Raw genomic sequence first — 26,769 nt, forward strand, 5'->3', positions numbered from 1 at the left:
CTAAGTTTGATATAATGTCCAACATGTGCAATATTACTTCTTTTTCTGTTTTTAGCTTACTTTACCTTTGTTTATTTTACTTATCTTATTTACTCATGTTACTAAATGTATCTTACTTAATTGTTATTATTTTAGGCACTGGTGCTAGAAATAGTACTTTTTTATTTTATACACTTGTTGTAATTTTTTTTCGTATTTTTGAGCAATCTCTGGCACAAGAATTTCCTTCAGGATTAATAAAGTTCTATCTTATCTTATCTCTTATCTTATATACAGTACTAATAGTTAGTTTTATTGTTAACAATAAATAACATTTTATAAGATGATCATATGTTTTGTATGTAAAATACAGTACAGCAGGCCTATATTAAGATTGCAGTGTAGTGGAGTAAAAGTTACAATATTTCTCTCTGAAAAGTAGTGGATTTTACTTTACTTACTTTCCACCACAGGTAATACATTTAATTTACTTTTTTAGTTTATTTAATCCTGCACTTTTTTTCCTTCCCTTCAGTGACTCATAAATTCAAGGACTGTTGTCCTTTCATTTCCCTTTTTTTAAACATACTCACATGCATGTTTTGCATTTTAATCAAGTAGCTAGGTTACTATTAAAGTAGGCTACTGCAATTTTTTCATCAGTAATATTTAATGCAATATAATAATAATAATAATAATAATAAATATAATATATATTCAAAAAATAATATATAATATTCTATTAAAAATATTTTTTTATATATATATTGTTTAATGATATGAAAGCTAGCCTATAGAAACATCTATCATCTATATCTGTTTGACTGTGGAACTTCCTGCAAACTGTGGATTCTCTAACTGAAGAAGGCAACAGACTTGTCAACACCTCACAGCGTTATGATTGAATTATTTTATTTCTTTAACACAGACAGCATCAGCAGTGAAACTCTTTGGACGCACCTTCTCTCTCACACACACCACATTTCTTTCTTCAGCAGATCAGGACATAACATTTACTTCTCAGATCAGTGGTCTTTAGAAATACTGTAAGGGAACTACTGATTGGATAGAAAAAACAACAACATTACAGGTGGAAGTGTAAAAGAAGGATGGTTCAGGGACAAGAGTTAGAAAAGTTCATCATCTGGATTGTCTTGCGCACGTTGTAGCAGCTTGTCCCAAAGATGTTATTTGATGTGAAGATCTCAATTTGCTCCATTTCAACTGTGAGGGGCAGAGAGAAAAAAGTGAAAATAGTGTTCATCCTGTATAGATGAAGCATAAACAGAAATGAACACATACTTACTTATGGACAGTTCTGGTCAAGCAAACGGGTTTCCGAAAGGATCCCCAAAAGCAGCTGTTGAAGCAGAAGTCTGACCAGCAGTCTGCTGTAAGATTGATAAAAGAAAGTCACAAATTACATTTGTTATGATTATTGTGACACTATATATGGTGTAAATATGTGTCTATGTGAGTCTCTGTACCATGGCTACAGGCGGCACTCCAAACGGACTGGAATCTGGGGCCCCGAATGCGTTATCAAACATGTCCTGATTGGCTCCCTGGGCCGGTGCTGAATTGTTTGCGACGGGAGCAGAAGAGAAGGCGGCATCGAAGAGGCCTGGAGCTGCAGCTGGAGCAGGAGCTGCCACATTACAACAGAGGACACAATCAGTGATAAAATCTCACACTCATGTACACGTCAACTTGCAAAATTTGGGTTTGTTTACCGTTGACAACTCCTGACATTTGCTTGATTTCAAAGTCATCATGATCTGCGTTATCCTGAGCCACGCCCACTTTACTGGAAAAGTACTGATCGAACGCCCCGGCTTCGTTGCCGCCGGGAGCCGAGTTGGACACTAGCTCCCCTTTCCTCGCTGGGATGGCAGGCGGTTTGGCAATCTGGAAGTCCTTGAACATGTCCTTTCCACTCTTCTTCTCTCTATCTCCAAGGGGGTCCAAGGCTGTGAAGGCACTGTTCTCTACCCTCGGAGGGGCCTCCTTAACAGGTGGCCTAGGAGGGGGGCGGGACGGACCTTGCGGGTCAACCATTACAGGGAACGCGCCGGGCTGGAAAGGATTGGTCATGGGGGGCTGACCCCAACCTGGAGCGCCGAGTGGCCCAGCTGGTGGAGGCTGGCCCCAGTTGATGTGGGGCGGGGATAAGGGTGGGATCCAGGTTGTTGGTGGTACGGGTGGGCAACCAAAGGCAGTTGGCTGTGGGTAGGCGGGCCTGGGGGCTGGAGTGGTCATTCCTGGCATGTGGTACATGGGCGGTCCAGCCATGGAGGCTCCCCACATGCCTGCAGCAGGGATGCATGTGGTAGCTGGAGGACCTAACTGAAGATTCCCTGAATATAAAGAAAAAGGAATATGGAAGTTTAGAAGGGAAGGGAATGTAAAGCCGAAACAACATCGTAATATCTGGATAAGACGCAAAGTCCCCCTGTTGTGTATTACCCAGAGCTGCTATGGAGGAGGGAGTGGAGCCGGCAGGTGTGCTGTTGAAAAGGTCCGCTGAAGCAGGTGACCCTTCAGAGGGAGCAGGAGCAGCAAATAGATCTGCTCCAAACAGGTCACTTACTGTGGACTATTCACAGAAAATAAAACAGAAATATTATATATACACAATATATACACTAGTATCATTTCACCTCATTGACATCATTTTATACATCAAACTAGGCAGTACTTAGAAATGATTTACTATAATTATGTAATCAGAAGGGCTGTCAAAGTTATCGCAAATTTGTTTTAACAAATTTCTTTAATGCAACTTGCGGTTTTTAGGTTGTAGCGGGCTCAAAACCTGAGGAATCCATCGGTACCAATCATGTCACACTAGCTTGTCGTGAAGGAGGTTAAACAACGCTCCAAACTGACGCAAAATTTTGGCGAGGAAAAACTGGCATGGACATTTTCAAAGGGGTCCCTTGACCTCTGACCTCCAGATATGTGAATGTAAATGGGTTCTATGGGTACCCACGAGTCTCCCCTTTACAGACATGCCCACTTTATGAAAATCACATGCAGTTTGGGGCCAGTCATAGTCAAATGAGCACACTGACACACTGACGTTGCCTGTTGCGCTCGAGTTTGCCATGTTATGATTTCAGCATATTTTTTATGCTAAATGTAGTACCTGTGAGGGTTTCTGGACAACATTTGTCATTGTTTTGTGTTGTTAATTGATTTCTAATAATAAATATATCCATACATTTGCATAAAGCAGCATATTTGTCCACCCCCATGTTGATTTAGTGTTAAATACTTGACAAATCTCCCTTTAAGGTACATTTTGAACAGATAAATAATGTGCGACCAATTTGCAATTAATCGCGATTAACTATGGACAATCATGAGATTTATCGCGATTAAATATTTGAATCGATTGACAGCCCTAGTAATCAGAAATAAATACTACAGAATTATGCATGCTTTGCCACTTACCAGTACTTTTATCACCGAAGCATGAATGTTAGAAAATAGATTTAGAGCAGAGATGACAAAAGGTGCAGTCGATTGTTCAGCAGCACAGTCAGAGTGTTGTTTATTCAAGCCAGTTAGAGAAGCATGTGACCACCAGTGCATGCACGAAGAGAGAAGAGATCCAACAAGCCTGCAAACTGCAATTCTAAATTACAGGCTTTGCAACCAAATGCATCCACCGGCATATCCTGTCAGACACCAATGCATAACACCAAACGCTCAGAAAGGGAGATGTTAGCAACCTAATTATGCTCCGGGAAATGTGCATTAAACCCATTTATAGGCATCACACATGCAACTCTACTATGATTCATCTAGCTATGGAATTTCACCTTTGCGCTCCTTCGACCTCGTCCAGCCTTAGAGCTCTGCGGAGGCGGACTTATGACAACTGAGTCCTTGCTATGAGTCACTGGGGGTTGTGGGTGATGAGTTACGCCGTTAGAGACGGGGGAAGTTTTCGAAGGTGAGTCAAAAAATGGGTTTTTGGTTGAGAGAACTGTTCCAGATTCATTCCCGTCCATCATGGTAATTGTGTTGCCCTGAGTTATTTTGCCACCTAGTGGCCACTGTCCGTTACTGAGGGCGAGGATCATGGTCTTACTGGATAACCCATTTATCTGCTGACTGAGGTGTTCGGAGTCCCCGTTCAAACCACCGTTAATAATTGTCTTACAAGTGTTGCCAGCAGGGCTGTGTGGGTGATTAGCGGTGGCGGGGGGGATCTGTGAAATATCGGGCTCCGACCAAGTGGGCGATTTAGAAAGGGGGTCATCTCTGAAAGGGTCACTGTCTGGGGTTGGAAAGTAGCCAAATGTTGAGGAAAAGGGATTCTCTGTCTGGGGAGACGTCCGACGGTCGGGGGCACAGGAAGTTACAAAGGAGTTTCCCTTTATGCAATTCTGATTGCTGTCAACTTCAGCGGAAAAGTCCAGCAAGAGAATATCATTAGATTCCTGGTTAACATGAGAGAGAACAAAAGAGATTTATGAATCAGTTCTGCAGAAGGAGAAAAACATGTGTTATCAAAATGGATCACATGATGTGAGAAGACAATTTAAAGCTGCTACCTGTAGAATATTTACCTCAAAATATCACATATTAAATTCCACGGTAAAGCAAAGTCTAGAGTCCAAATTCCAACATGAAAAAAGGTACTAAATTCTTAATTGCCCTTGACAACAGCTGAAGTCAGCACTAGCTCGTTGACCTGAAACCCAGCTGGTAAACTGGCCCGGCAACACTACCAGTAGAAGACTCCAGGTGTCACCAAAGCAAACAAAAATGTATTTTTCATGGATTCTACTTGCAGCAGCTTTAAAAGGTTTGATGGACAACAATGAGATTGGTATACAAGAAGCATAAACTCAATTCTTAAAAGAGCCTTTTGAAGTCTAAAATCTATAATTTATATATATATTAAAAAAGCGGATTCACTCACAACCAATAATAGAAAAATTGTCTTTTTAGAATTGAGTTCACACACATGGAATGAATTGGGAGGTTATTCAAATCAGATCTTAGAAACATTTATGACAAGAGGCAGCACGGAGCAAACTATATCGCTATGAATTCATCATCATTACTATTTTCTGGTTTTCAAAAAAATCTTACTATGTCTTCTACAGCCTACTGTAATTATTAAGATGCATAAAAAGTAAGTATAATGCTGTAAATACCCGGCTACACTTCATCGACTGAGTATAATTCCATCATGTTGCCCCAGATAAAGGGAACATTTTATGGCACCACACTTACATTTGGAGCCTGGATGTCTGGAGGGGTCGACATGTCTCCAAAAAGGTCAGGTTGCTCCACTGGCTGGAAGTCAAGAAGAAACAGAAACATACTGTATTTATCCAGCTACTATAAATCATGTTTCATGTTAAGCTGAGCAGAAATACTTACTTGAGCAGTTTTTGCTCCACCTACCAAGGCATCACTTCCATTCTGAAAACAAGACCAGAAGGGAGAGTTAGGGACGGAGAGTTAGGGACGGAGAGTTGGAGACGCCGTGTGAAGAAAACAAACGCTTCCAAGTGCTTACCTCAACCACAGCGTTGCCATTTTCACCCTGTAAACAGAGGTAGACTGTTAATGACTATACTTATTTTCCTAATTCACTGAGGCATGTGTCATTTCACATCATTTCAATGGAATGTCTGAAGATGTGATTCATTGAAAGAACACAGAGAGGCAGTGTTGATGTTCAGGAGGTGCATACAGTGTAGACCCTGTCAGCACTCCCGGATGACCACACCAAAGTGCTTTTCTTTCAGAAAGAAAATGTTCACACTGTCCAACTTTTGAAAACTTTTTTCCAGTTGAAACTGCTTCTGAACCAGTTACCTTCTGCGAGGCCTCTGCGTCTTTCTTCCTCATGTTGAAGATGACCTGGAAGAGATCTTTCAGATCAATGACCAGGGGCTCTGCCTGTATGGGGACAGAAAGACACGGTCAGTGTTGCCCATTTGTCTCATTGGTTGTTCATGCAGTTTTTGTTTTGTATGACAGACCTATTCAAATACTCTTTAAGAAGGGCCAGATTTGAAAAACAGTTAAGAGAACTGCATACAGTGTTGGAGGCGGGCTCCCAGTCATTCCTATTAGAGTTGCTCAGTGGCGCATGAAGCCACAATGGCTCGACTGCCGAGTGATAAAGTACCCGAATCATCTGGTGATCTTACGCATCCATTGGGCACATAGAGCAGGCGCAGTAGTGTTTCTTTTAACTCCGCCTCCCAGCCCTCAGTCTCGGTCTCATTCACATGAACAGGAGGAAGGCAAATAACTCTGCATTCGGCCATTAGTGCGTTTTACAACTTTTAGGACCTAATGATTTAAATAAGGGCTATTCAAGTGTTCATACTGGGAAGTTGATTTACCTCAAAAAATGCTGATTTACAGCATCTCTTTCCCAATGTAAGTCTATGAAAAAAAAGTATTTTTGGGCCCAATGGCATCACATGACGGACACGGAAGTTGTAATTCCGCCGTTTGGCCACTACGAAAATTTGCTTCAAAGCCTGCCGCTCTTCCTGGGGGCTCGGCCTGGATATATATACTTTTCCTGATTCCTGATCTGTAAAGCTAGGAATTTAATTTTAATCTTAGTAGTTTATTGTATTAATAAAGACAATGTTGCATTTAACATTGTTTTTATCCAGTTTGACTCTTCTAAATGTCCTCTGCTTAAAACAGCCTGCGTTAAAACTTAACAAAATAAGAATTTCTGTGCTTAACAAGACAAAGCTAAGGAATGGGCTAATTAGCCTTCTAATATAAAGATGATCTTCTAATAATCAAACAATGTAATTTTTTTTTTTACTTTTTCATATTTATAAATGATCAAAGGGCCGGTTTGAGGTTGTTAAAGGGCCGGATTTGGCCCACGGGCCGCCAATTGAATAGGCCTGGTGTACGCCTTCGACAGTGTCAGACACGTGTGAGTCTGTGTGTCTGTTAATGTGTGAGTGTTACCTGTTGTGAGGTCTTTACGGCGAAGAACTGATGCTGCCCTTCTGCTCCACACACGTATCCAAACGCCCTGTTATCCGTTACATCTCTGGCGATGAAGGAGATCTTATTCACGATGTGCTCGTGTTCGATCACCTGAGTTATAAAAGGACAAAGGCTTCATTAGCAACAACATCTAATGACCTCCACAGTGTGATGTAACAGTAAATGGGAAGCAGAAAGCAGAACTTACTCCCGATCTCTCGTCAATGATCTTGATGCCCGACATGGAAATGTTGATCCAGATCCTCTGTTTGTGTTTGCCTTGGGACCGAGCAGCTACTGCCATACCCTGGTGTCAAATAAAGAACACATATTAATCTGATTTTTATTCTGTAAACAAAATATGACTTGTGTTTAAAGTAGGCCTGTCAAAGTTAACGTGATAATGCGTTAACGAAAATTGATTTGAGCATATTTCTTTATATTTTAGATATACATACATTTGCATAAAGCAGCATATTTGTCCACTCCCATGTTGAGAAGAGCATTAAATACTTGACAAATCTCCCTTTAAGGTACATTTTGATAAAAATTATTAAACAAATGTGCAAAAATCATACGATTAATCTTGATTAAAGATTTTAATTGACTAACAGCCCTAGTTTAAAGATAATATCCATAAAGTTGTGTGCACATTGTCGCCCTCTGTAGTGAGATGCAGATGATGCAAATGTATGTCCATGATATGGAAAAAACATTAGAGATACCAGCTTTAAAATGCCATCCCCTTAATGAATTATAAAGATAGCAGGGCATAGTCCAAGGTACTAAGGTACCTTAAGTTTCATCATGGAGTCCTGCGACATCTTGTCTCCTCTGGCCTCGGGGACATCATCGACGCCAATCAGCTTGGCCTTGTACCTCACGCCATCCCCTTGAAACCTGCCCAGCAGGTAATCATCTGTCTTCTCTGGGGCTGTAAAATGAAATCGAGAAAACTATGATTTCTACATGATCAGACCACAAGAATGAGTCAATCCAATGTCTTGATCATGGCATGATCATGATCGCGTCATTGCGTCTTCCATCACTCACCTTTCTTCTTCTCTTTCTTGAACGGGACCTTGGAGGTGGCAGGGGAGGTGGGAGGGGTGTTAGTCGAGGGTGTGGTCGGGGACGCGGCGCTGGGGTCGGCGGGGACGGTCGCGTTGCTCTCCACCTCTGCAGACATGGTGTGGAGCGAGCCTCACTGGACAAGTGGACGGTCGGGGGGGTAAAGCAGGCGGCGGCTCCGTGTTCAGGGGCAGCAAGGTCAACCGAACAGATGAGTCTCAACACCCACACATGCTTTTCTTGTTATTTCTCTGGAGCAGAAAAAGTGAAGTGCGTGTGGAGAGAGAGACACAAAAGGAGAAGGAGATAAAAGGTTAAAACCCACTCTTTCTCGGTGAAACGGCAAACTAAATATTGGGATACAATTGCACCACTTTGTTACTGCTATTTTGTACGAAGAAAAGATGCTTTGCACGTCATAAACGATCAAATATGTTAACAATCCACAGTAAAGATTTACAGCCACAGAAACAGCCTTCAGACAGAGAAGCATAGCAAGACATATGACCCATAAAACATCACAGTCTCATGAGAACACAGAAAGCACACACTTTAACCCTGCCGCTTTACACATGCTGTGTCAGTTGTTCAGCCCTGTAAAGGAGTGAATTATCCTAAAGATAAAGAAAGTCCTGCTCACAGTCATCTCTTCACGAATATATCGGTCTCGATGAAATTTGATATTTATTTAGGGAGGTTTATTGAGGACGAATAACTAGATACCACTATAACTACACAAATGGACAAAGAAAGACACATTTTGTCATCATACTGCCGCATCATGTGATTTGTCAGACCCATAAAATGCAATGAAAAATCAGCCTGCTGTGCTAACTGTAGCTCAGAAGCAACATGCTATGTGAACATAACATCATCGATTTTTTCCTGCCAACAAACTTACACCTCTGCAAACACAAGGCAATGTCACATGAGGCAAAAACAACATCCCAGCGGGTTCTAGCGGACACCACAGCAGCTGACATTCACCTACATCTCCTCAAAACTTCCTTTATCACCACTCAATGAATCAAACAATCACAACAAAGTGGAAACAATCGTATGCGTTCAGCCAGACATTCTGCTACAACCAACTCAAACCCGGCTCTCTGTGTGTGTGTGTGGGACAGACGTACCTTTAGGAGCAGCACCGGCGGCTACACTGGCTACACTAACAGTGCAGAGAGGCTGTGAGCCCTGTAGGATGGGACCAAAGGTTGAAAGTGGGCAAAGGTTGAGCTATTACCTGAGGTTAATGTTACGCTAGCAGAGCAAAAAGATCTCGTGATGCCCAGCTAAGCAATTACACACGGAAATTGGTGTCTTTTGGAATGATCATTTACCCACAAGTTGTCTATAAAACCTACACCTAATATGCTGATGATGTGGTAAAATGATCAATCCATATGCACTTGTGTGATCATGAAAATTTAGAATGTGTTCATCTAAAGACAGTAAGAATATAAATAAACACTATCCAGTCCAGATGTGTTTATGATGAAATAATCAGTTATTAGTTTGATCCATAAAGGAAATGAGAGCCATACCGGATGATGAGATAACAGATGGGAAGGTCATTGAGTGCTTCTGATAGTCACGTCTGAGCTTATCAGACACTGACACAAGTATACAGACTTACACAAAATAGTGTAAAGCTGGTTTTTCAATTGAGCATGTTTTCCAGAGCTCCAACGATTAATCGATTAGTTCTCAAATATTAAATTAATCGTAAACTAATGTTTTAAGAAGAAAGAAATGTGAATATTTTCTGGTTTCTTTACTCCTCTATGACAGCAAACTGTTGAGCTGTGGACAAAACAAGACATCTGTGGACGTCATCTTGGGCTTTGGGCAACATTTTTCACCATTTTCTGACATTTTATAGACCAAACAACTAATCAAGAAAACAATCAATAATGAAAATAATCCTTAGTTGCAGCCCTAAGGTTTTCTTTTTCAAGAAATGATTTCAATTGCTGTTGGAATGAGGGTTGCATCAGACCAGAGCGACTGTTCTGTGCAGCTGTAAAGCAATAAAAGCTTAATTTCATCCACCAGGACCAGCATTAAAGTCAAGGTAACAAGCAGAGTAGGTATGTAAGTAAGTAAGGCCTGGTATGTTTGGTTTGTCATGGTGACATTTAAAATTCCTGCATCTTCACAGGAACACAGTTTTTTGTTGCCGTGTGAGGATAAATTTAGAAAAACAAGACTTGAGCCTAAACACTTGATGTTGATGCTCCTTTTACACGAGAGTGTGACACATGATTGTCCAGTAAACAGCGGTGTCAGAGTCCCACTATAGCTGGAGGAAAAGGCTAATAAAAACAGGGTGAAATGTCAGCACTTCATTGCAGTTACATTTTAACAACAAAACTTACTACCAGATGAAGGATGAGAAGAAGAAAAGCTTTCTTTTACAGCATCCACCAGTGTCACAACACAAATAACACTCAGCCACAGAACACAAGGGGTAAAATCACATTTGTCAGCAGAATAACTGCAGTGCAAGGGCAGAAATGTCACAATCCTGGGCCGTCAGGAAACGTAAACTACTGCACATCTGGAGGAAATCAGGGAATGACTCAGTCTGCAAGTGAATGAGATGGTGAAATACCACAGGCCCACTGTGGACACAAAGGCCATGCAAACACTTTCATACTCAAAAATTGTTTTGCACAAAAACTTATAGGTGTGTGGATGGAATATAAACATATTAAACATCATATATTATCTCAAGATTACAGAGATGTTTATCAAGGTTGCAGCTGGAAAAGAGTTCTGGGAAAGAAAAGTTAAGAGAGAGAAAGTGATTTATAATGTTTGTTATCCCAACACAGGAAAGGAAATGAAAACATGGAATGAAGTTTGACCTCCCACAGTGATGTGAAGGAAAGAACAGCTAATGGAAAACAAGCTTTATGTTTGTTTTAGACACAAACTAGTCATTATTGTGGCTTTTCTAGGAGAACATGTTTTGTAGCTACTTTAACACGACTACCTGTAAACACTTTAGTGGATCTTTAATGAATGCATGGATGGAAAATGTTCACAACACAACACAACACACTACAGGGTCCTACCTGTTAGAAAGCTTGCAGTCAGTCAGTGAGATGTTGAATCCTGTGGTGTTAAAACAGAGATTTGTGTTCCCTGTGACGCCTCCGCGGCTCCAGCGCGCACACACACAGAAAAAGGAGTAAAAAGCCAAACAGAGCTTTTCGGAAAAACGAGCAGGAGTCAGATGTTTTCCGCTGAATGTCGTGGACAGAAAGGAGAGACTGCTGCAAACTCCCAGTTTAACCCTTCACACGCTGACTGACACACAGAACCTAACTCACTGCTGCACAGTTCTACTGGCGGAGGTGGGCGGGCTCTTCACGTGGACCAACATATCCCATCTACACAGTGAGTGGGTCAGGAACATCTGTCCATCATGTTGTGTCAGAAGAAAATAGATTTCATTTTTTTTTAAACAGCATAAGGTGAGTTGCAGTAAAGTGGGACACCTAAGCTCCAGTGAGTCCTCAAACAAATAAAAGCAATTAAAACTATTGATATTTAAAGGGACTTTTTGTAACTTTCAGAAATGCTTGTTAACAGCGACACCTGTGGCCGTTAAGTCAACGACAGTCAGTGTTGGGCTCGCGCTTGCTCGCTCTACATAGACATGAAGGAGCATCGATGAAAACAGTGAGGCGAAACACGTCAGCTAAAATCACAATATCACTCTATATTTCAGCTGCTTGGCAGTAATGTTAGCTGACCAGACGGAGGTCTCTCCATGAATCACTGCTGATCCTAGTGTTGGCTTTTCCTGCACCCGGTCGGAGACGATAAAGTTTCTCGCTGCGGAGCCCCGTCACTTCACAAGACACGGAAAATCCCTGTTGGTCTGGAGGAGCTGCAGCATTTATTTCTGCACAAACGTCCACTGTACATTCACTAGATATTCTCAGAGCTAAACTAACTCGTCTGCAGTGTGGAGTGAGCGCGCATGCACGTCTAGAGGTGGAGCGAGAACGAGCGCGGTGTGTGAGTGAAGGCAAGCAGGCAGCGGAGCGGAAACTCCGGTCCTGGAGACCAAAGCTACGGTCTCCCCCGCGTACTACGACGGCCGCCAACACTGTTTTGCAAGACGGGCTTCACTCGATAGAACTTTGAGGTTTTGGTGCTTCCGTGTAGTTTGTGTTTGAGTCTGATGGTACGTGTCCACAGGGAGTCTGAAGAGCGTAGTCTCATGCGAGCGCACATATGCGAGCGCGCACGGGAAGCCGACCCGGTAGATTTATACGCTTGAAAAGTTACAAACAGTCCCTTTAATGTCTTTCTAAAATACCTAAATGCTTCAAAATTATTATATAATTATTAATTTATTATATATATTATTTTTTATTATTATCATAGTCTTATTGTTTGTTTGATTCTATTTATAAATAATAATAATTATAGTTAGACAAATTTAGGAAAACTTAATTAGAGTATATGTATGGCTCAATAAGGAAGCTGGTTAATAATTAATAATTGACTTATGGAGAAGGGGTGGGATTAAATAAGTTTATACTTCTTCTCACTCCTTTTCAAATATGTAAATCAAGGCATCAAGTGTTTGACAATTTATTTTTCTTATGCTTTTCATTGTGTGTAAATACTACTTCTTTCTGACTGTCCACTTGTTGGTATGATCATTCTCTTTTTATTTATTTATTTTTTTTTTTAATTCTACATGTTCAAAATAAATTTTTAAATGAAAATGAATGAATTCTCCATGTAGCATCCACACATAAGCCGAGGTTTTGTGACAGCAATAACATTGTAAAATGGTAAAATAACTGAACACGGGATTGCACATTTAGCCTGGATTGTTTTTTAAAGCCTGAAAACCGAGCCATGAGGAGGAGCAGAAGTCTAGTTTGAACACTTGAATTACAATATGCTGAAAGGTTATTATGGAATTTTTGTCCAATGATGCCAAAGAATTGTGGCCTACTGAACTGTCTGATGTCTAAAAATAGGCACAGTTAGCTTTTTCATTGTGATCCAAACATCTTGCAGTATAACTCTTGATTTAAATGAAATGTGAAACATGTGATTTGAAACATAACTATATGATTTGATTTTGTTTCTATTGTGTAAGCGAGCAGAATGGATAGAAAATGGCAAAGGCTGAGATGAAGCAAGAATTCCTTGTTGCTCAACATTTGTGTCAGAAGTTGCCTCTAACACGGGTAAGCGTAAAAATGCACTCGACATTCCTCAACATTGAATCCACAGCATTGGATGACTTTCAAATTAAAAAAGCTCTTTCATATCATCTAAACGTTGTGTACACTGAGAATCATAAAATATAGAAGGAATGATGGTAAAGAAGAGTCCATATACCAGAGAGGAAATCTCCATTATTGCTAACACAGCACATTTTTTTAAAGAGCAGCAGGCACTACATTTCCTCTGTCATGCACTGGTGTTGCTGCAATTACAGTCAACCGATGGCTGGAAATGGGTCATCAACTTCCTCAGTATTTATTATGCTTTTCTATACCATGGTGATTCAGCTGTGTAATGACAGTTTTTATATTTGCTGTTCTAAGCACTGAATGCCAGTTATGATATTCCCAGGAAGAAAAATCCTCAGGTCACACAGGAAGTGTTTTGTCTCGTGTTTGCAGAAGCATTATTAGATGTTTGTTTGGGATAATTAAGAGAAGAACCGGGTTGTTAGTATAAGCAGGGATAGCCACAATTAACAACCATCTGTATAGCTACAAACCTAGAGCTTACATCAACACTGAGATTTGCAACAACACGAGTAGTGATGTCAATGTGACTCTTTTCCTGTGGACTTGTAGGTTTCACTTCTGTAAAATGTTTGTGGTTTTAGAACTTTAGAGAACCATCACCTAGCCATGAATTATAATTTACAAATCAGACAACTTTTAAATGACTGATGGGAACTTTAACACCAGGTAAACACCCCACAGCTGATACTGTGGTGTCTGTTTCACTACAGTTCAATGAAAGCTCAGCTGATGGCCTGACAGCACTATTGGTTTGTGATAATGATGGCACTTATATGCTAGAGCGTATCGAGTAAACAACAAAAGGCTTTTCCTATATGACATTCCTGGTAGATTATAATATAGTGGTGTGTATTGGAAGTGATCTTGGAGAAAAGCATGAGAGCATAAGTATTAATTCTTACATTCTTATATTTCTAATAATCAAAATTATTAGTCAGATACAAGGGCTGAGATTTGGTGTTTTTTGGGTGAGTAAGACATTTTAGGAGACAAATAAAACGGGACTTTCTCTGTAAATGTGGTCCATTGTCCCAAGTTGCCTACAAACAAGAGTGGAAACATCTGAAGTTCGCACCTCAACCCAAGCAAAGTCAAAGTAATAAATAAAATCAGACATTTTAGCGGAAAACGAAGTCATCTTACTGCTTAGCTCTACATCTCTTAAAGGTACAGTGTGTAGGATCTGGAGGTATCTAGCAGTGAGGTTGCAGACTGCAACCAACTGAAGCCTCTCCTGTGTGCCAAGCGTGTTGGAGAGCTACTGTGGCCGACATGAAAACGGTCCTCTCTAGAGCCAGATGTTTTAAGAGTAGTATATGTCATTCGGAGCAGAGGTGGGAAGTGAGTGGTGAAGCGAGAGAGAGAGAGAGAACGGCGGCGACGGGAGCGAGTAACGTTATCGACTCCGGCCCAAGCAGGAAAAGTTAACAGTGTTTGGTTTGTCCGTTCTGGGCTACTGTAGAAACATGGCGGTGCAACATGGCGGACTCCGTGAAGAGGACCCGCTCCCTATGTAGATATGAAGGGCTCATTCCAAGCTAACGAAAAACACCATGATTCTTATTTTCAGGTGATTATACACTAATGAAAACATAATTATTAATATTATATTCCATTTCTGCAAATAGATCCCCCTAATTGTTACACACTGGTCCTTTAAATGGAAGATTACACCACATCCCTGTGAGGGAGGAGGAGGAGGCTGTTGGAGATTTCAGTATCTAAAAAATCTCATTGCTCACATGAGCATGTATTTTTTAACTCACAGATAGCAACTCTGCCACCTTCTATAAACCCAACCACCACATGAGAACAGCCAGATGTAACAATCACATCTGCACTGATTACTTCAACCCAGATTTATATATATGCACTATATACATAGACAGTTCTTCCACCCCAAAAACTGCAAACAAAAACAAATCCTGTTGCCTGATGTTAAAGCGATGTATAGTATACTGTAGGTTGTAGGTGGCGAGCTGAGAAATGACAGAGAGAGGGACAGAGGAAGGACGTCCTTCCTGCCTCTGTATCCTGTGTTCTGCTGACAGAGGCTGGATTTTAGGAGATGAGCTCCTCAGAAGCCAGATAACTGACGTGCTGAGAGTCTGTTTTCCCCTCCAGTCACCAACCACTGGAATCATCTTTTTCATAGCCTCTTATTAAACATTTAATACCATCAGACTGTTGTCTGCACAGATGTTGCTGCATCACATCTGGGAGGCTATATAACATGTGCAATGTATATAATGCTTCATGCCTTGTCATATATCAATGCAAAAATATTCATATACTCAGTGGTGGAAGAACTATTAAGACCTTTTACTAGTAAAAGTAGCAATACTACAGTATAAAAATACTATGTTACAAGTAAAAGTCCTGCATTCAAAGTCTTACTTAAGTAAAAGTATATAGTGATGCATTAATGTGATCATCACTTTCATGCTGCAGCTGGTAAAGGTGGAGCTAAGTTTAAGTACTTTATATACTGCTGGGTAACTTAACCTGTGATAATACACCATGATGTATTTTTTTTTCTATTAATAATCTGAATATGCAAAGTAGCTGTTGAATAAATGTAGAGTAAAAGTATAAAGTAAAATATAAATACCAGGGCTGTCAATGTCAACGCCAATTCGTTTTAACGCCACTAATTTCTTTAACGTATTGACGCAACTTTCGATTTTTAGGTTGTAGCGGGCTTAGTTTTAAATCTAGAGTGATGCTGGTATCATATGAAACTAGAAAAACCTAAGGAATCCATTGGTACCAACCATGTCATCCTTGCTAGTCGTGAAGGAGGTCAAATAAAGCTTCAAACTTGCACTAAATTTTGGTGAGGAAAAACTAGCAAGGCCATTTTCAAAGGGGTCCCTTGACCTCTGACCTCAAGATATTTGAATGTAAATGGGTTCTATGGGTACCCACGAGTCTCCCCTTTACAGACATGCCCACTTTATGATAATCACATGCAGTTTGGGGCAAGTCATAGTCAAGTCAGCACACTGAAGCATATTTGTCCACTCCCATGTCGATAAGAGTATTAAATACCTGACAAATCTCCCTTTCAAGGTACATTCTGAACACATAAAAAAATTTGATTAATTTGCGATTTATTGCGATTAACTATGGACATTCATGCAATTAACAGCGTTTAAATATTTTAATCAATTGACAACAGTACCTCATAATTGTATTTAAGTACACTCCTTGAGTAAATGTATTTAATTACATTCCACCACTGCTTATACTGTACATAATAAAATCAGGGATAGCAAATTCTCGTGTAAGATTTTGAAACCGTTAGCCTTTTCTCTTCAGTGACGTGTCTCTCTGGTACGTCTGATGACGTGGGGTTAAAATGATGGTTCCTTTTTCTTCTGAATGTGATTCATTGTCTGTTTAGATCAGAGGCACACCCAACGCAACCGCATACAGGACAGGAGGACATGTTGGATAACGTTGTCATGTAAAACTTTCTGGTGGGAAAAGGAAAAGTATGGGAGATCCTTTTCCAGAAACAGATGGCACAAGTCAGCACATGCACATTAGAGGGTTTATTTTTATGATATATGCTGACAGAGACGATCTAATGGGAAGTGTCCTTTTCCTCGGTTTATTACAGGAAGGCCACAATCCAAACATCCAGCATTTAGGGCGTGAATCCTGGATTCGACTGCCACCACAGCCAGAACCTAAGATAGCCACTTATCTCCAGTCCATAATTGAGGTAGTCTTAGATTTAATCCTCTGTTCTTTTAACCCTCAACTGCCTTCTTGACCATTTCAGTCTAAAAATACAACATAAAGCGAGCGGCGACGCAGGAAGCAACGTCATCATATTCTGTCACACATGATGACTCTATGTAATGTGTAAATTACAGTAAAAGCGTAGCAATAGGCTGATCCACGAGTGTTTCCACACAGCTCCAACCTCCCCCTCCCAAAAAACAGGAAGTCTTTCTAGTCAGGAGAAATATTGGCCAAGCACCTCACCTACCCTCTGGTTTCCTGAGAAAGCTGGGAGGAAACTGCCGAACGTCGTAAAAGTGGTGACCTCAGCACATATTTGTGCCTCTCCAGCGGGCCGTGACCACATAGCCCCCAGACTACCCCAACACTGCCTGCAGATAGACACGGAAAGAGCCGGGACAGGGCAGCCCCCAGATTGACTTTGGAGACATCGGGGAATAGTCCGACTGTGTTTGTTTAAGTCAGCAGAAAATACTTGTCAGCGTGCTGAATACTACAGAATCTAACACCAGTTTTACTCTCTCAGACGGATAAAAGCAGATGATTTGTCACTGCCAAACCTCTGTCTGTGCCCACGAATGCTTCACCTGATCATGAATGATTTGATCACAATCCAAATAAGTCCACTTTTAAATGATCTGTCTACACTGAGAAGCGTTCAGTTTTCCCCTTTTGTTTGTCATTTCTACACACTGGCTGCACTCCCTCCATTTGAAGAACAAAGTAGTGCAGACTCAGCAGAAGCCGCTCAGATCACATGACAGATCATTAGGTGCAACGGTTTCAAACTTCCTGTGCATTGTGCAAGGCTTGTTTTGAATATATATATTGAAGAAAACAAGTGTTTGACTGGTCAGAGTTGTTAGGAATTGTTTTAAGCTCTATTTTGATGTGTTCCTTCGCACAATACAGTACATAAACAGTGTGTGAATGTAAGACATGGACACTGAATACTGCTGTTATCTGTTCGATGTTGCCATCTTGTGGACAAAGAGTTGCACTTCAGAAACTGTGCAGGAAGAATCAGAACAGTGCACTTGACAGTTTTCCAAAACATCTTTGATTTTGGCAGTTTAAGCGATTGTGATAGTTTCGCCATTCAGTTACTCAATCTCACATGGTGACCTAAATGCACCGTGGATGTCAGTCAAAAACTACCTCTTCAAATATTTGTTGTGTTTTCTGGGAACTTTCATGAAAGTTTGCACAATCCTGGAAAAACAGAAATTAACAAATTGTCTCAAATTAGTAGAAGTATTCTTAAAAATAAAAACACAATAAATGACCTTTGGCCTTATGTATAAAAAGAAAGGCCAGACGTGACACAGCAGTATTACGAATGTTTGTCCCAAGTCGTCTCCCTGCCTTTCACCCAGTGAATGCTGGGATTGTTTCCAGCTTCCTGTGCCTCTGAGGACTGAATGGGTACAGAACATGAACAAATAACCAAAAATATAATTTAAACAAACACATTTTTACAATAATATGTACTGCCAAGTATTGTAATGACCAGCTCCATTATTTGTATTGCGTGTTAAAGTTGTATATTACTCTTGATATAGTTTGTCTGGTACTGTCTGTTGATTGTGTGCCAATTGTATATATACATAATTATTTATTTATAATTATTTATATTTTTATTTATTTATAATTATTTGTATATAATGTGGTCATTCTTGGACACTGAATCACTAATTCAAATCATTTAAACCGCACATTTTATTCATTTCTAGCTTCTGAAATATGTAATTTAATAAATCAAACTAGATGTAATGCTAAATAAGAAAAAACTAAAGATCCACAGGTTGCAGTATTTATTTTGTTGCACAACTTCAATATGGTTTCAAATTTGACATTTTCTTGGTGTCAGTTAATTAGTTTTTGAGTTATTTGATGAGTTTCCTGTCATATTTTTTGCAGTAAGTGCTGGGAATTTGGAAGTACAATATAAATAATAATAATTGCAGCCAAAAAAAAATATAAGCATAAAATATATTTTGGCCATACGTATCTGTTATAGAGTTATGTGCACATCTATCAGTGTGAGTTTATGTGATTTATTGATGTAGTTTCAATCGATGGATAAGCACATAAAAGAACAGTTCACAGTTATATAAGAGTTCTGCAGAAATGGAGAGAAGAAATGAATCATCACTTTCACTGATTATTATGTTTTTGGAGAGGCTTTGCTCACACTGTGAAGAATACGATATACTGACTGGATGAGTAAAATGTTTCAATTCAAACAAACACTTTAGACTCTGGTATTTGGAGTTTCCCAGCACTGAATCAATATCGCTGCTCCTGAAATCAAAACTTTGACGGCAGCAGCGCTGTCCTTTTTGCAGCTGAATAATCATTGACAGAGACGCAGCTTAAAAGACATAACAGGGGACAGACGCGCAACACAATTTGTCTCTTCAAAGGTTCATCATGAGGATTGAGGTTGCTCTCCAGCTGGGCTTCTGTAGCCTGTGTCTAACCCTGACGCTTCTTGGAGGAGGAATGTACGTATCGTTACTATTTCATTTACACAACAGCAAGGATCTTGTTTTTATTAAGGATTTGGTGCTAGAAAAAAAAGTTGCATCATTTAATATGTGTATTTCAGGGGAGTGGATCTTCCTGATCCACCAGCAGTTGACTGTCGTTATAGCCTCTGGTCAGAGTGGAGTTCATGTGATCCTTGCACGAAAATCAGAGTGAGTCCATTAAAACTGTAGTCAGTGACTACAAAACTCAATTTTCAACTTAGGCTAATCACAATACAGTACTAGGGAGCCTTTGACAAACTATGCTACCTTTAAATCCCATATTTAAAGGTATTTAATTAAAGATTAATATTTTAAACTAGTTCATTAGTTTAAATGGACTGGAAAGCTGAAGAAAACATTGTTTGTTGATACTGCATTTTCCAGGTGCCCTTCAGATTGTCCATACATAAAGTGTGGCACTTTTAAGGTTTTATGTAAGGTCTGTGAAAATCAGCCTTAAAAGGCACAAAATAAAGGTTTGTCACTTAATATATATGTTACACAGTTTGGCAAAAGAGCCTTAAACTTCAAACACTTTTTTTCTCAACTTGTTTCTCTGCTCTCTGCCTTTGTAAAGAAAAAAATAAATGCTCAACAAAGTTTGATATCATTTGTGATCCTCAGGGGCGTTCTCGGAGTGTAATAGTGTTTGGCCAGTTTAAAGGTGCGTTGTGCCATGATTCAGTGGGGGACAGGCAGGGCTGTGTGACGGATGCTCCATGCGAGCTACCGCCTCCACCTGAATGCTCCGACTCAGAGTTCCAGTGCGAATCAGGTACTTCAGCTTCTTTAAAGTCACCTACAGTGCCTTTCTCTTTATTAGAGCCTCATCAGCCAAACTCCCATCTCTACACAGGTTCTTGCATCAAGAAGAGATTAGAGTGCAACGGGGACTATGACTGCGAGGACGGATCAGATGAGGACTGTGAGCCTCTGCGTAAACCCTGTACTTCGCAAATCCAGGATACCAATGAACAAGGCAGGACAGCAGGATATGGGTAAGACAAAGTTATTAAAGATCCAGATCAGTTGAGAGTCAATTACGAAAGTAAAATAAAAGTTTTGTCACAGTGGAGAGCACTGACGTCATGTCTGAAGCTGAAATGTGAAGCTAGAGCCAGGAGACAATTAGCTTAGCTAGTCGCAGCTTTAATTATTAGCGCCCAAGCACGAAAGTGCCAAGGGCCCAATGGTGTCCCTGGCACTAAGTGCAAGGAAACCTGTTGTTTTTGTAAAGATTATTATTATTATTATTATTATTATTTTTCTAATGCGGAATCGCATTTTTGAGGGGCTTGGGATGCACGGAAATCCCGAAAATTGGCACACGCTTCAGAACTGGTGAAAATTGTGTAGTTGTACAGTGATTGGTTCATGTGTGTTTAGCGAGCTCCATAGCGCCCCCTAATGCGTTGGAGGCCTTATTTGGAACATAGTTGCTCTGAAATTCAAGAACTTTGATACCCACATTGCTCTAAAGACTGGAAGCAGGGAGAAACAGCTACAGCCTCACTCTGTCCAAAGGTAAAAAATGTTTCCTAAAATGTCGAACTATACCTTTAAGTACAATTAATAGAACCTGTACATTAGTATTATAATCGAGTACTTGTCTAACGTTAGAATTTCAGCTATAATTAAGCATAACAGTCTTAACTGTGTCCCTGCACCAGAATCAACATCTTGGGTGCAGATCCTCGGATGAACCCCTTCAACAATGATTACTTCAATGGGAGGTGTGATCGAGTGATGAATCCAAACTCCGGGAAGCACGACAGGCTTCCCTGGAACGTTGGTAGTTTCAGATATGAGGTTAGCCAAAATCATTTCTCCTATTTTATCCCCAAAGATGCATTCACTATGTGTATGTGCATTTCATGATGAATACACAGTATGTCAGTGAGGATTCTCTCTTCCCTTAACGCTCCCCGTCTTTCCAGACTTTAGCGGAAGAAACCACCTCCAAAGAAATCTATGAAAACACACACAGCCTCCTGAGGGAGGTGCTGAGAGAGATGAGTGTTAAAGTTGATGTTGGACTTTCCTTCAAATTCAAACCAAGTGAGGAGTCCATGTCCAACAAGTCTTCAAAGGTGGATTTAAATTACCAAAACGAGAAAACAACAATGATCAATCAGGTCTCAAACTACTCCACCATTAAGGTAAATGTCAGCCAGGGACAAGTAATCACATTACAATTTAGAAGTAGTTCATAAGCTAAGACAACATCCATCTGTACTTACTAATACTTCTCGCCTGCACTCTCAGAACAAGAGCTTTATGCGGGTGAAGGGCCGAGTGCAGCTGAGCACCTACAGGATGCGCTCCCGTGATCTTCAAATGGCCGATGAATTCTTGGAGCATGTCAAATCTTTGCCTGTGCAGTATGAGAAGGGGATTTATTTCGCCTTCCTGGAGGACTACGGAACTCACTACACCAAAAATGGGAAGACTGGCGGCGAATACGAGTTGATCTATGTTCTCAACCAGGACACCATCAAGGCAAGAAGTATGTGTACCCCAGCAAGCCTGTCTTTTCAAACTACTTGATCTGAAGTTGATGTTCTCAAGTCACAATGTAGACTAAATTGAAAAGTGAAAAGTACTCATCCTCTACACTTCCTGATTCTTGCAGATCTCACAGAGAGAAAGATTCAAGAATGCATCAAATTAGGCATCACGGCAGACCTTGGAATCCCGGGTTTGGAAAAGGGACACCTGAAGAATAATGACTGTAATAATGTAACAAACAAAAACCAAGGTGGGTCCCAGTTTTACCTGATCACACGGAGACTGAGGAAAGCTTATAAAGTCAATATTGGTGAAGATTTTTCAAGTCTATCTTAATACAATACAATACTCATATACGTTGAAAGGGTTATTCGTTGCCCGAATCATTCCTCTTGCCCATACTGGCCATGAACCGATTCCTTCGTAGCACGACTACAATGTAAGACATTGGGGACAAAATCCTCGGCCCTTTTTCCATGCAACATTTCAATCTATAGTTCAAATAAAGCTAATATGAGGCCTCAGCAATCTGAGTTTGCCAAATTGAGTGGGTATCTTTGTCCAGCGGAGGTGGATGGGTTCAACAAACACAGGGCACCACTGTTCGTGTCCCGTGTCTTACATTTCACTTTTACGTTACAATCAGCTGTTAAGTTTGTGTCTCGTGTTCAGAACGTCAAGTCACATTTGCACTCTAAAAACTTAGTAGTTTTAAGCAAAACCATGTTGTTTTTTCATAAACCTAACTAAGTGGTTTTGTTGCCTAAACCTAAGCAAGTGTTTTTGTTTAATTCCCAACATTAAAGGGACTATTTGTAACTTTCAGAAATGCTTGTTAACAGCGACACCTGTGGCCGTTAAATCAACGAAAGTCAGCGTCGGGCTCGTGCTTGCTCGCTCTACAGAGACATGAACAAGCATCGCTCAAAACAGTGAGGCGACACACGTCAGCTAAAACCACAATATCACTCTATATTTCACCTGCTTGGCAGTAATGTTAGCTGACCAGACGAAGATCTCTCCTTGAACATGATTTAGATCTGATCCTAGTGTTGGCTTTTCCTGCCTCACCCGCCCGCAGGGAGACACCGGCAACCGGAGCCTCTCCTCCGCTGCCTGCTTTCCTTTACTGACACAGCGCGCACCAACAGAGGTTTTCCGTGTCTTGTGAAGTGACGGGGCTTTCTTGCTGCAGAGCTCCGTCACTTCACAAGACACGGAAAACCTCTGTTGGTCTGGAGGAGCTCTAGCAGTTATTTCTGCACAAACGTCCACTGAACATTCACTAGATATTCTCAGAGCTAAACTAACTCTTCTGCAGTGTGGAGTGAGCGCGCGTTCACGTCTAGAGGTGGAGCGAGTACGCGAGAACGCGTGCTCTGTCTGAGTTAAGGCAAGCAGGCAGAGGAGACGAGGCTCTGGCCACACGCGAGCGCGCATATGCGAGCACGGATGTGTCCCGACCCGGTACATTTATACGCTTAAAAAGTTACAAACAGTCCCTTTAAGCAGGCGTTTACTGCGACGGAAAAAGTGATGCCGAGGGGTCTGACACATCGTCGGTATGTGACGAGTTGGGATGAGAACGTGTTGGGTTGTCACATGTAGGTTTAGTCCCGTTGTTTCTCCTGGCAATGCAACTACCGAGACGTATCCCTCCGCCGCAACTCAGCATGGAAAAGAATTTTGAATGAAAAGTATTGTAACTTTGAGAGACTGTATTAAGACAGACTTGCAAAAATCCAAACATAACCTCTCCTTTCTTATGAGTACATTATGCGCAGATACTGTGATGTGTATGAGTAACAGTTTACAGTAACTGTGGAAAGCCACTAAATGTTTCCCTCTGTTGCTACACAGTTGATATTCACGGAAAAGCAACGGTGGACAAGGTGATTACATCAGTCAAAGGAGGCACTGTAGAAAGTGCCGTTACAATGCGGGCTAAACTGAATAAGGAAGGAGTGATGGACCTCGCTACATATCAGAACTGGGCCCGGACCATCGCTGACGTCCCTGCGCTGCTCAGCAGTGAGGTAGCTATGGCAGATTGGTGAACCACATCTTGATAGGTGTCACGCTATGATGACAATGTTTTCAGCAATGCTAGCAGCATGGCAATGTCAGTCTACTACCAGATTGTCACATAGGAAATGTTAAACTACTGTACCAGAGACTTAAAATTAATAATCGTACGTGAGTCATAACCACGATAACAAGTAGTGTCATTTTACAAAACACGTATTTAAACAACTTTTTGACACACCTAGAAATCTAACCACATCGCTTTATTTAAAAAAAACAAGCTGACGAAGGTTGTCCATATATCTTATTCAGCATTGAGTTGCATTTAGCTCCATCCTCCATCCTGTTACTTCTGGTTGCAAAAACCAACATGGCGACGGCCAAAATGCCGAGCTCAAGGCTTCAAAACGGCAGTCCACAAACAAATGGGTGACGTCCCTGGGTCTACGTCCACTTCTTATATATATTATGTATGGTACTAACAAACTAAAGATGGTGAACGTGGTAAACATGATACCTGCTAAACATCAACATATTGGCATGTGCCCATAAGTACATCCTCACAGAGCTGCTAGCATAGTTGTAGACTCTTGTTATAAGACACAAGGCAAATAAAAGATGCAATATCATTTCATATATATAATATCATATTCCAGCAAGTGAAATTGTCCTCATATTCTGTTTTTTTCTGGCAGCCTGAGCCCATCTATAACTTAGTTCCATTGGCTATGCCAGACGCTAACGCCAGGATAGCCAACCTGAGGCGGGCCACCGCGGACTACGTGGCAGAGTACAACGTGTGCAAGTGTAATCCTTGTCAAAACGGAGGCACTCTAGCTCTGATGGATGGGAACTGTATGTGCCTGTGCCCTCACCTGTATGAAGGCATGGCCTGCCAGAATTACAAGGGTGATAACGCTAAACACCCAGGTAAGAGTACATACAGCATCCCAACATACTAACAAGGCCATTCATATCACTTTAGGTCATTTTTATTGGTGTTCATTTTGACAATGTTTTGCAGGTACCAGACCTACTGTCAATCAGGAAGGTAACTGGTCGTGCTGGTCTAGCTGGTCCAGCTGTAGCGGAGGGAAACACACCAGGACACGCGGCTGTAACACAGCTGGGCTCCTTGGAGCTGTGTGCAGAGGAGACACCAGCAGTGAAGAACACTGCTAAGCAGATGCATGACCATTTATCAATCTCCCCCCTCTCTCTGACATGTCTAAAAGATAGAAATCTACAAAAATGTCTGTCTTTACATGCCTAATCAGGAGAACAGAGCCATGTTCAGGTTGGTAATAGATAATGCAGGTCATAAAATTACACTTTGTTTTGTTTTTTTGATGTTTGTTGTCATTTAAATGTATATAGTTTGAGATCAACTGTAAATGTAAATAGATTTAGTAGAAAATAAGCTCTGTGAAACATAAAGGATCCATCAGCACATATGTCTTCTGGGTTTTAGTACAAATGAAACAACTTTAATGAACATTAAAAGCTACAAAAGAAGAATAAAGTGTAACGTGTATCATTTTAATAAAGATGAAGGTGCCACAGTCCTTCTCTGTATACTGTACACTTTGATGTTTGAAGTAAATCAACACCATCATTTAATTGCCTGAGCCCTGTAAGTTCTTTTCATTTGTCGCAACTTAAAAGGTTATATTGATAACATTTTTATGTAGATAAATTATGTTAATTCATTTGTTGAATGTTTGAAAATAAACTTCTGGCCATATCGTACACATTGCACCTTTAATAAGTCTTACATTTAGATCCAAAAGAGCTTTGACTACAACCAACACAGTGTCTGAGTTAAAATAGTGCTGGCTGAAGTATGTATTAATGGGCTAATAACTCATCTTTAAAAGCATGAACACATTCCAGCTTCCTGTGCCTCTGAGGACTGAATGGGTACAGAAAATGAACAAATAACCAAAAATACAATTTAAACAAACACATTTTTACAATAATATGTACTGCCAAGTATTGTAATGACCAGCTCCATTATTTGTATTGAGTGTTATAGATTTATATTACTCTTCATATAGTTTGTCTGGTACTGTCTGTTGATTGTGTGCCAATTGTATATATACATAATTATTTATTTATAATTATTTATATATGTATTTATATATATATTTATAATTATTTATTTATAATTATTTATATTTATAATTATTTATTTATAATTATTTATATTTATATTTATATTTATTTATAATTATTTGTATATAATGTGGTCGTTCTTGGACCCTGAATCACTAATTCACATAATTTAAACCGCACATTTTATTCATTTTTTAGCTTCTGAAATATGTAATTAATAAATCATACCAGATGTAATGCTAAATAACAAAACTAAAGATCCACAGGTTGCAGTCATTTATATTCATGTTGTTCCACAACTTCAATATGGTTTTAAATTTGACACTTTCTTGGTGTCAATTAATTAGTTTTTGAGTTATTTGATGAGTTTCCTGTCATATTTTATGCAGTAAGTGCTGGGAATTTGGAAGTACAATATATATAATAATAATTGCAGCCAAATAAAAATATAAGCATTAAAATATATTTTGGCCATACATATCTGTTATAGA

At 40.2% G+C, this 26,769-nt stretch overlaps 2 protein-coding genes across 7 annotated transcripts; one reads left to right on the forward strand and one right to left on the reverse strand.

Moving 5' to 3' along the window:
• Positions 1 to 874: 874 nt before the first annotated feature.
• Positions 875 to 17,487, reverse strand: dab2 (DAB adaptor protein 2). Of its 6 annotated transcripts, none has more exons than XM_037753011.1 (15): positions 17,344 to 17,487; positions 8,029 to 8,297; positions 7,770 to 7,909; positions 7,184 to 7,282; positions 6,955 to 7,086; positions 5,824 to 5,907; positions 5,522 to 5,548; positions 5,383 to 5,424; positions 5,233 to 5,295; positions 3,807 to 4,430; positions 2,446 to 2,575; positions 1,713 to 2,336; positions 1,467 to 1,627; positions 1,286 to 1,370; positions 875 to 1,203 (listed from the first exon to the last, which is right to left on the reverse strand). In XM_037753011.1, the coding sequence occupies exons 2-14, from the start codon at positions 8,162 to 8,164 to the stop codon at positions 1,302 to 1,304; spliced, it is 2,331 nt and encodes a 776-aa protein (XP_037608939.1). In that variant the 5' UTR covers positions 8,165 to 8,297; positions 17,344 to 17,487; the 3' UTR covers positions 875 to 1,203; positions 1,286 to 1,301. The 6 variants fall into 6 exon arrangements, with proteins under 6 accessions (XP_037608939.1, XP_037608940.1, XP_037608936.1 ...); XM_037753012.1 differs by lacking the exon at positions 17,344 to 17,487 and adding an exon at positions 11,127 to 11,415 and having other exon boundaries at positions 1,286 to 1,367; XM_037753008.1 differs by lacking the exon at positions 17,344 to 17,487 and adding an exon at positions 11,127 to 11,410.
• Positions 17,488 to 19,458: 1,971 nt separating this feature from the next.
• LOC119478557 (complement component C9-like) lies at positions 19,459 to 25,788 on the forward strand. Its single transcript, XM_037753387.1, has 11 exons — positions 19,459 to 19,603; positions 19,708 to 19,798; positions 20,255 to 20,405; positions 20,487 to 20,628; positions 21,301 to 21,439; positions 21,568 to 21,789; positions 21,896 to 22,136; positions 22,263 to 22,388; positions 23,999 to 24,174; positions 24,859 to 25,093; positions 25,188 to 25,788. Exons 1-11 carry the CDS (start codon positions 19,530 to 19,532, stop codon positions 25,343 to 25,345), a joined length of 1,755 nt encoding a protein of 584 aa, XP_037609315.1. The 5' UTR covers positions 19,459 to 19,529; the 3' UTR covers positions 25,346 to 25,788.
• The last annotated feature ends 981 nt before the right edge of the window (positions 25,789 to 26,769 follow it).

This window comes from Sebastes umbrosus, chromosome 19, assembly GCF_015220745.1.
Source record: "Sebastes umbrosus isolate fSebUmb1 chromosome 19, fSebUmb1.pri, whole genome shotgun sequence".
NCBI classification, from domain to species: Eukaryota; Metazoa; Chordata; class Actinopteri; order Perciformes; family Sebastidae; genus Sebastes; species Sebastes umbrosus.